Here is a 10,300-nt window from a genome sequence, read left to right as displayed (position 1 = left end):
ACTGGAGAAATTCACTTCATTTGCACAGGCCAAACACAGCAGAATGGCATTCTGGAGGCTGGGCAGGCTGTCAAGGTTACAGCACAGCTATACATGAACTCCTGTCTCTGAACATTAATAATTTGCTAGAAGTCATTATAAACAGCATGTATTTATAACAGTATTTGTCAAAATCAATTTTTCCTAAGATAATGAACATTTTTTGCTAGAAATAAAATTCACATGATATTGCTAGTAAAAATATCAAACTTTATTGGAAGTAATTAATAAAAAATGTATTTGAATTAAATTGAAAAAACAGAACAGGAACATTTACAACCAAGTAACAGACTGAGAATCAGAAAGACAAAAACAAAAAGGAAAAAACCCCACTTTTGGAAATATTTTTCTGTCTCTTGGAACTCCGCATGTCATCCAGAGATGCTAACAATCTAAGAACATCTAAGGCATTGTAATGCTAAGCATGAATATGTTCTAATATTAGCATCTGCCTAACTTGCTTCTGAATGAAAATCTACTTTAACACAAGGAAGCTACTCCAATGAAAATAATTTAGGGGGTCAAAACAACTTTTGTAATATTTCCGTCCTGAAACTCTCAAAACTACTTACAAGAGGAAATCACAATTCACACTATTCACATTTGCTATCCGTCAATCTTGCTTGAAATAGGGATGAACTCAAAACTAAACCTTATTTTTTTCCCTTGGAAACACAAAGATTTTTTGATGTCCTTGATTTAACATCTGGTGGGACATTTCCTTGAGAAAGGTTTCTAATGAAGTTCCTTGGCATATTCTGGTCTTGCTTCCTGGTCATCATTCTGACTCCTAGTGAAGAAAGAAATGCTATTAGAAATAGAGAGACCTGCATTCAATAAACATAAGTAGACTGTAGCTGACATGGACCTCCTTTTCAGAATATGTCTAAGAATTTTTACACATTTCTTTCCTTTACTGAAAGCCTCATTTTAATATGCAAAAATGTAATCACTCTTAGCTCAGTAAATCCAGCGTTTTAATTATCTACAAAGTCCCATGATTAGACCCTCAACTGACAGGAGATGCTATTAAAAAAGCACAGTGGTCTATAAAAAGATGTAGAAATATGAAAAAATGTTATTAATCCTTCTTATTATAGAATAGCATTGAAAAATGAACACTATGTCATTACAGAAAGTTTTGTCTTTTTAAGCTGAAAACAACTCCTCCTCTTAGTTATTTGGTTCAGGTTTATTCTGCTCTTATAATGCATGCTCTTGAAAATAAAGTCTATTTCATATTCAGTTCAACACTGAATAATCAACATTTTATTCTCATTTCAAAACGTGCTTCTGCATCACATAGTTCCTCTATTCCAGAGTTAGGATTGAAGAGTGGTACCTTCCTAACCTGGCCTGTTGGAGCAGACATTAATACTGATATAACCCTGTATGAAATCTGCCTAATAAGTAACTTGGTTAGACAGAGCTTAGACTCAGATATTCAGTTTCCAGAAAGCTTCTTGTAACACAGCCTCAACACTTTCAATGAACACAGAATAAGACCCTTTCCCTCACAGCAATTTTTTCTTAAAAACATGTATGTGCTGTAAAACCAGTGTATTGCCCATCCCACTGGAAAAAGCCACACAACGGAAATGTTTTTTCACATTGCTTTTCTATTTCATAAGAAAAGCAGACTAAAATTTCAAAACTAATATTGGATCTCCTCTAGACAGCCCAAGAAGATCGTTAAGTATATCTTTGAAGAGAGTGAGGAAAAGGAGGCAGAGATGAAGGAAAATGGTACAGATTCACCATGTTAAAATCTGCTTCAGGTGCCAAGCAACTTAGTGCCATGCACTAGAAAAGGCAGAGGTTTTTATAAAGTTGTGAGGACATTTGTGAACATTGGCTGAAAAAAATATTTGTAACTGATTTTATCACAGAAAAGACTTATGCACCTCAGAGAGAAGCCGTATAATTGAGGCAAACTTTCACACAGCAGAATTTGTTAATATTATCAGCAGTATGTTAAAAACAAAATGATTTTGCCTCAGTTATTGTTTTTGTCCAAAATAGCCCCAAATTTTAAGACCAATAAATCTCTGAAAATACCTTTTATCTGTTAAAGCAAACCAGTTTAGTGTTGTAAAATAAAGTGAAGAATTAAAAACTGGTACGGAAATTATTAGAGAATTTTATTTCTTGATAAGTCACACTTGGGCAAAGACAAAATTGGTAAAAAGTTGAAATTTCACAAGTACATAAACTATTTTAGGTGGAAGATCTTGGCTCTTGGGAAAAAGGGTTTCCCAACAACATTGTAATAATATTGGATTGAACTTTGATTAGATACTATCTGTATAACTGATATTCTGAGTCTTTTTCTTAAAAAGGGATATACTATTCAAACCAATGGCTTAGTACACTGTAACAGCAATACGTGCTATTAAAGTGACAAAATGAATTGAGAGGCAATCTTAATTTTGCACTTGCTGTGACCAAGGTGATGCCTTCTGTTCCTTTGTGGTCATCAGAAACTGAAATGTTGTGCAGGCTGTCCTAGAGCAGAGGCTGGGCAGAGCTACAGAACAAAGCAGGGATTCATTCCAAGGATCTCCTCCATGGATGCACCTTGGGCAGCACCAGAGCCCAGCCAGGGCTGCACCCAAGATGAACCCAAATGGCCCCAAAATGCACGAGCGCTGCCGGGGTCTCTCCCTGGGCTCAGCTCTGCTCCATGTGCACATTGCAGTTCAGTGTCCAGTTCCAGCTGCAGCCCCTGCAGTCCCATCCTGCTTGTTTTTCTCTCTGCAGCCCACGGGGTTTGTGCTCTTGGGCTGAGATTGGGATCATTTGTCCTTGGTGCCCAGCTGGAGCAGGAATTGTTTTGTCTCCCTGCTCTGCGCAGAGAACTCACCATCCCCTAACACAGAGCCCAGAAGTGCACGCTAAAGCAGCACAGAACAGAAAGACAGCAAAGCTGAACCCTGAGGCAGCAAAGGCAGTGTCCCCCAGGCAAGCCCTGGCACTCACCAGCCCCCTGGGGCACTCTCAGGGCGGCGTGGCTCAGCAGCACGTCCTGCCGGGAGCGCTTGGCAGCGTCCGGGGCCTGCAGGCTGCCCTGCACCGTGTTCGAGGTGGAGCTGCAAAAGGGCCACAAAGGAGTTTGCTTTCAGTACAGTCACTACTAACAGTGGCTCTGGCCTTGCAATGTAGAGATACTTAAAATATTATCCAGTGTTCATAGAGTCCTAACAGAATGCAAGGAATAAAGTAATTTATTATGTATATCTATGGATACTATTCCCCTTTCTCCTTTTAAAAAATTTACAAGAATGCTTCAACTGTGAAGATAAGAACTAATGTTGGCGCTTGTATTCAAAGGCAGGACAATATGTCATAGTTTTGTTTGAAACCATAGAAGCCAGTTTGATGGACATCACATACAAATTATACTAAGATATAATCTTAAAACATGTTACAAAATCCTTGAAATGACCAATCTGTGTTTATTGAACAAATCACATTTTTTTATTGCTACAATAACTTTTCTACAGCCTGCAACACAGTTGGAGGGGATGGCTTCATAGCAGACAATACTTTTTAACTAAGCTGCAAGAAAACTGTTACAGCTTCAAATTCATTAAACCAAAACCTCTATATTTTATCCACAGCACTTTATGTGATGGACTTAAGGTCTACAGCAAAAATTATGAACCTATCTGATCTCACCCTTCTGCAATTGCCTCACAAACTTCCTCGGCTCCCCTCTGCAAGACAGCCTCGTAAACAAGCTAATTGTATTTATGTCCCGAGTTCCTAGGCTTTTCCTATTCCTGTAATAAATATTGTATTATTTCCACTTTATAGTTCCCTAACTCACACTTTCTTAATAATAATTTTCTGCCTAAATGAAATTATATAATAAGCAGCAAAGACTAAGACTTTCCTTGTGCCAGTCCTAAAAATCTACTATGCATGCCTCTTGCAAGAGAACTTATGCCAACAAGAATATACCATTATTTGGTAAAATATCTCTTATGACTGACTTGCCTCTAATGCCTTATCCTGAAAATACAAGTGTTTCAAATTATACTTCTAATGTGGACCATATGACTGAAATGTACATTTTTATTCTAGCAGTAGGAGATGAATGACTGGAGGGAGCCACTTGAATCAGGGAAAGCATGGGAGAGAAAAGAGGGAAAAAGTAAAGAAGAGAATGGAATGAAGGCACTCTGAAAAGCAAGAGCATATTGCTTTTCTCCTTCAGAAATGTGTTTTCATTCCTTCTCTTCATAATCAACTGCTAGACAAAACCATAAAGAATTTCAGTCTACAGACAAGTCACAGAAGCACAATGATCTCTATAAAAGGAACAGAAGTTGTGAGATTTTTCTGTTGTGTACTGGGAAATATGTTTGAGACATAAAAGCAACAAGGTGAACAGAAACATCTAGTCTTTTGGGAAGAAATAAGCATATATATATATATGATTTAAAATTATTACACAGTTATTACAAAAAAAAAAAAAAGTACTTCACAAGATTGTCTGAGAACTTTCAAACTTTCACCTTAAGACAAGATAAAGCAGGTTTCAAATACCTCCCATACCTCTCCTTAGAGAGAATGTAGGAAAAACTAGCTTGGTTTCAGAGAACAGCTAATTTATTTTGCTAAATTCATAATCAACTATTTGAAAATGTGAGCAGTGCCTCTTTTCTCATCCTAGAGTAAAAGAGTTTATTCCTCCTCCGAGCAAGACAGTTTAGAACTGATAACAATCAGAACAGTAACATGAAACTAGACTGGATGACTGATCTTCGAGGATAATTCTCTATTTTAAAGATGCTAATAAGCAAAAAGGCACTTAAATTTCTTCCATGTCCTGTGATCTGTCTATAGCCTTGTCCCAACAGTCTTCAGATATTCTGCATAAGACCTGTGTGGTGGTAGCTCCACTCATGTCTAGCAACAGGTCATTTGTAACATGATTTTTAAAATGGTTGTATCAATTTCTGCTTTTGGAAATAGGAAAAAATAAAAGAAAGACCAGCTGTTTCATAGCTAATCAGGTTTAAATACAGTAAAAAAAACAAACCCCAAACCAACCAAAGAAATACATACACAAAAAAATTACAATTCAACTTAATGTCTATTCAGTTTCAGCTCTTCTGCTGCTCCTGCTAATAAACCTCTTTTAGGATCATAAACCAGAAGTGATGATATAAAAGTTCTTCCTAAAGCAGACTGCAAAAATTAAGTCACAATATATGAGACTGAAAATGAATTATCAGAAAATCAAAGTTGATCACCTAACTATTGTCCTGTACATTTTTTTCCTTGCTTTCTGTTTTGGTAGTTTCTAATGCGCTCCAGCAAAGGCAGAACATTCTCAAAAAACTTAGGATTTTTTTAACTGATGACAAAATTTCTCTTTTCAGAATTATGTGCCATCTTTCAATTTTGAGTAGACAGCAGCTACACAAGACATGATATTAGTTTGTAATTACCAAAACAGAAGTCCTTAAACCAAGACTAAAGAAAAAAAATCTACTGAAGTTACCCAGAAAAACAACAAAAAATTAAATTGAATTCAAGCATATTTGAATCAGAACATGTCATATGCAGGTCCAAATGAATTCTATAGGATGTTTTCAGATTTGATATATTAGAACAGAACTGAAGTAAGAACACAAGAAATGGAAATTAATTTTGTATAGAAGGGTTAGTTTAATCTTACCTAAGTATCTTTCTTTTTCTCTGAGCAGCGGAAGTCATTGCCATATATGAAGGCTTCTCAAGTACGGGAGCAGAGTTTTTGTTTCTTAAGGAAGAAAGATCAAGTTTGAAATAAAAGAATTGTATTTTTGTAAAACATATTATTGGAAGAAGTCAAGTAAATTTGTTCTTAACTGTAAACAAATATATGTTAAGTTGAAAACCAAAACTGGAAATTAATTTCATTAATGTTATTTGAGGCAGCTTTGCAGACTTCTGACATGCACGGCAGCTTTAAGCAAGGCATTTCACATTGTGTGAGAAGTACAGTACCCATTTTAAAGACAGAGAACATAGGGCTTAGAGAAAGTAACTTGCCTGAGGCATCACAATCAATTTAAAAAAGGCTCTATTTTCTTTTTGGTACATATCTTCTAAAACAAGATAAACTTTCAACTTCATTTGTTGTCACTAACATACTACTGTTTTCAAATAATGGCAGAACTGAATTTGATGTTAATCAAAATTGAGGGTTTGATTTTCAAAATGTTGGGTTTATTGTATAAAATGGATAGAAATGGAAAAACCTAGCTGTAAAGACAGACAGGATTAAATGACTTGGTAATGTTTCTCACCCACATAAAAGGAAAATACCTTTGCACAATGCTGCTGGTGCATGGCTGTGACTCCTTCACAGATGAGTAAGCAGACAGTTCAGCTGTTTCCTCTGCACCTTCATAGAGAACGACAGTGGAGTTCATGAGAGCTTCGTGGCTCTCTGGGATCACGTCACACGTGGTGTCCATGATGCTGCCCTTCCTGCCTGGCACGTCTGCCCTGCAGGCACTGAGCACCCGCAGGCCTGCCAGGTGCAAAGCCTCCTTCACCACGGGCTGAGCACACAAGCTGTGCACTGGCTTTCTGCAGGAGTCTGGAGTATCAGCTAGAGGGTACACCTCCTTGGCCAGAGAATCCTCCAGGTGCTGCAGGCTGCAGTGGCTGGAGGCAGGTGGACTTGGGGCTACCAGGGGAGAGTCCATCAGCTTCCTCCTCGTTCTCTTCTGCGGTGGTTCTGTGTGTTCTAACACCTGCTGGGGATTGTTATTCATTTCTTGTGATGGTGTACCCAAAGGGGTGCCTGGCAAACATAAGTAATGATGGTTAGCACATCTAACTGCATGTACTGCTCACAACTGGCTTTTTCCCTCCTCTTCCCTAGTGAGACATGAGCAGAAATTATTAAAATACTCCTTATTTCATATGCATATCAACTTGATCATGTAAGTGAAATGATTTCTATTGCAGCATTGTCTAAGATGGCATTTGCTGTGACACTCAAAGTATTATAAATGTGCATAGGTTGGCATAGTTTACCCCAGAGGTTATAGAAATAATCACAACTAAGATCTGACATGTGACAAGAGGGAATGGAAGAGTAAGAACAAAGACTATTGTACCACCATGACAAAACTCATACTTTAAGGTGGTACAATCACAGAAACCTAGAGCTGACTCCTGATCACAGCAGTTTTTTCCCCAGCAAGTACCATGCAGAATAATGAGAGACTGTTGAAAAAGGAATGACACAGAACCACCCAGAAGGAGAAAATTTTCTGACACTGCAAATGAGAAAGCAGTGTTTTGCAAAGGGGCAAACAAAGAAGTTAAAGTTACTAGGATCCTGTCACCCTACTACATCAACTGTGGGGAGCAAAGCTCTTGACTAACAACTTCCCCCACCCCCAAAAATAAAGCAAACAATACAATGCAATTGGCCATTCTCATTCATCCTGATTGAAACTATTTTTCTTGAAGTGTCATAAGATTTTTATTTTCAAGCAAGACCTGGTTGGATTTAGTAAAGGCAATGTCCAAAGTAAGAGAGAAAAGGCCTTTCTCTTACTCAAGCTCTCAGTGAAGGAGGATCATTTTAAGACACAGCTCACTGTTCAAATGGTGACTTACACAGTTATAATACCAAAAAGCTACAGAATCTTTTTTAAACAAATCAAGAGCAGGAGAGGGCTGTCAAAACCCCAAGTGCTTCTATATTTAACTTCCAGTGCAAATATAAGAAATGAAGCCTAGTATCCTTAAAATGCCTATGGATTGGATCCCCTTCAGCTGGCAGCCACAGATTCATACTTTTTCTTTCTGCATTGCCCACTTCATGCCTATGAGCAGCCCAACTGCAAAAAGAACTCCTGCTTTTTAAATTGATGCAAGTTACTCGGGAATTAGCTACGGTATTCCTAAAACAGTGTTGATAAATATTTATTTCTTCTAAATTTCATTCTATTTTTGCCTCAGACTAAGAAAGCTAGTCTGAACTCCTCAGCCTGAATGCTTCTATAGTTCTCTCTCATGTGTTAACACTTAGGGCATTTTAACCGTTCCAAAAATATTCTTTGAACACGACAAAGACTGATTAAGAACATGTATGCATTGTATTATTTCACCTCCACAATCTTGATTTGTTACAGAAAGCAAGACTTAAATAGCTGTAGCTTTTTCTCTGCTTACCATTTCCAGGCCCCATTTAATGTTGACCTCATTGCCCAGTTGCATCCAAATTTGCCAAGAGGCTTTAAAAAAGCTGATTCCCCAAGTACCCTCAGAAATCTGGTATCTTGGGAAAAGACCCAAGTAAGGTCCTCATGAAGGAAAGCCAAGGAGGGTCAATCCCAGCACTGTTTTTGGTACACACCTTGGTACTTGACATGCCACTTGATGGGATACCCAGCTAGATGGGATGGTGCCCAGTTAGGAGATACAAAACAGAGCTGTAAGGGACAGCCAAGGATTTAATGACCAGATCTGTTCCAGGAGGATACAACAGGTAGTACCAAAGTGTGTACAAGTAACAAGGAAATTAGACACAGGCCACAAGTCTATTCTATGTTGCCACAATTCAATAATGAAACCATTGAAAAAACAAAGCAAACATTAATTCCTCACTCAGGGGCTCAGTGGCAGAAGGAACAAAGTTTAAACTGCTAATGGGAAAAGCAGTGTGGACAATTCCAATTCCATTACATTGCTTGGAGCTTTGAAGAAACACATACATGGAAAACTTGGGCCTGAGAGGACTACCTAGCATGAAGTAACTGAATTGTGCATTAGTCTGTGTGTGCACAGCTCACTTGATGTATGTAAAGGACCTTTTCTTTGTTAAAATACAAAATATATTATCTTGTACCACATCTAATCCACAGCCAGCTTTCACCAGCAGTTGCTGAGATGCTGATTGTAATCTAAACATTAAGCTCATTCAGGATATTCCCCATGAGCAGTGGAATGGAAACAGCAGTAAAACAGGGCATGAGTGCTCCCCAAATAATCTTTACCTTCACCCAAAATAAAAAAGACCTACTGTCATAAAGACATCCTCCAAGACCTGGCTGGATTTAGTAATCAACAAGAAACTTATTTATGAACAATTTAAAACATCTACTCTCTATCACTATCAACAATGCTATGCTTCATTATGTACTTGCTCTTTAATTTTGTTTTAATAAGTACAATATATACCTCAGTGTAATTTTAAAATCTTTTAAAAAAATTCTAGTCATCACGACCAAAAATTGAATGCAAACCTTTTTTCAAAGACTTTTGATATCTTATATTCTTAAATACAAGAATAAGGTTTATATAATCTAGTGTTTGAAATAACTGTCCATTAAATGACTCAGGACACATTTAAAATATTAATTTATTAGTTTTTATTCCTATTTATATGCATCTGAATGTCTGTTTCAGGAAAAACAATGGTTACAATTCTATTAGTCCATTGTTACATTAGGACAGGGAGGTTTCAGTTTCACAAAGTTTGCTTACTGTAAGACACTGAGGTTTTGCTAATGTCCTAAAGTTACTAGAAGGAAATCTGATGGAGAAACATTTCGGTGGGAGTGCCAAGTTTTAGAAGCTTCTACAGGCCTCAATATTGGAAGCATTTTAAAATTAACTGTAAATACCAGCATTTGAATCATTAACTAAATACGTAAAGAACACAAAAGTACTGCCAACATAAATAATTTGATGAATTCCATCATACTGGAGAGCATTTTGTACGGTAATACAAGTAAACCAATAACAACAGTTGCAGGAATTCTATATAAGGCAAATATAAGCTGTTAGTAAAAACAAAGACCTATTTTTAAAATGCATTTATTTCTGGAATAAAGCTCACTGTAAAACTAAGTTAAAACACAGCAAGCTTTTCTTGTCATTAAAGTGTTGGAAATAATACAAGATACTTAAGTAAGTGCCCCTTCCCATAGCTTTTTGTGAGAATATTAGGTTGCTCCTAACACAGTAAACAGGTAAACAAACCAGCAATACTTGGCTTCTAAATAACAAACTAAACACGATGTGACAAAAACAACCCCAAAATCCTAATTCCACTTCAGCTTCCTGTTCTACTGTATATAGCTCCAAACAGTTGTGACCTCAGGTAAGTTAACATGGAGCAAGAAAAAACATTAGGACCCACAAAATAAAGAATTGCCAGTGTTGCTATTTCCACCTCACTAAGGAAGCAAGATACTGAAGCTAATTGCTAACTTTCTTGCAAGTGCTTTTAATATTGAGA

General features: G+C 37.2%; 1 protein-coding gene across 8 annotated transcripts in view; it reads right to left on the bottom strand.

Moving 5' to 3' along the window:
* Positions 1–228: 228 nt before the first annotated feature.
* KIF18A (kinesin family member 18A) overlaps positions 229–10,300 on the bottom strand; it is a 50,643-nt gene continuing 40,571 nt past the window's right edge. For all 8 annotated transcript variants that reach the window (XM_064426044.1, XM_064426045.1, XM_064426043.1 and 5 more), the window contains 4 exons: positions 6,361–6,844; positions 5,729–5,812; positions 3,019–3,128; positions 229–829 (listed from right to left, as the gene is read on the bottom strand). In XM_064426044.1, coding sequence (XP_064282114.1) covers positions 693–829; positions 3,019–3,128; positions 5,729–5,812; positions 6,361–6,844 — 815 coding nt within the window. In that variant the 3' untranslated portion in view covers positions 229–692. The remainder of the gene's footprint in view (positions 830–3,018; positions 3,129–5,728; positions 5,813–6,360; positions 6,845–10,300) is intronic.

This window comes from Passer domesticus, chromosome 6, assembly GCF_036417665.1.
Source record: "Passer domesticus isolate bPasDom1 chromosome 6, bPasDom1.hap1, whole genome shotgun sequence".
In the NCBI taxonomy this organism is placed as follows: domain Eukaryota; kingdom Metazoa; phylum Chordata; class Aves; order Passeriformes; family Passeridae; genus Passer; species Passer domesticus.
This window is presented reverse-complemented; position numbering and strand designations above follow the sequence as displayed.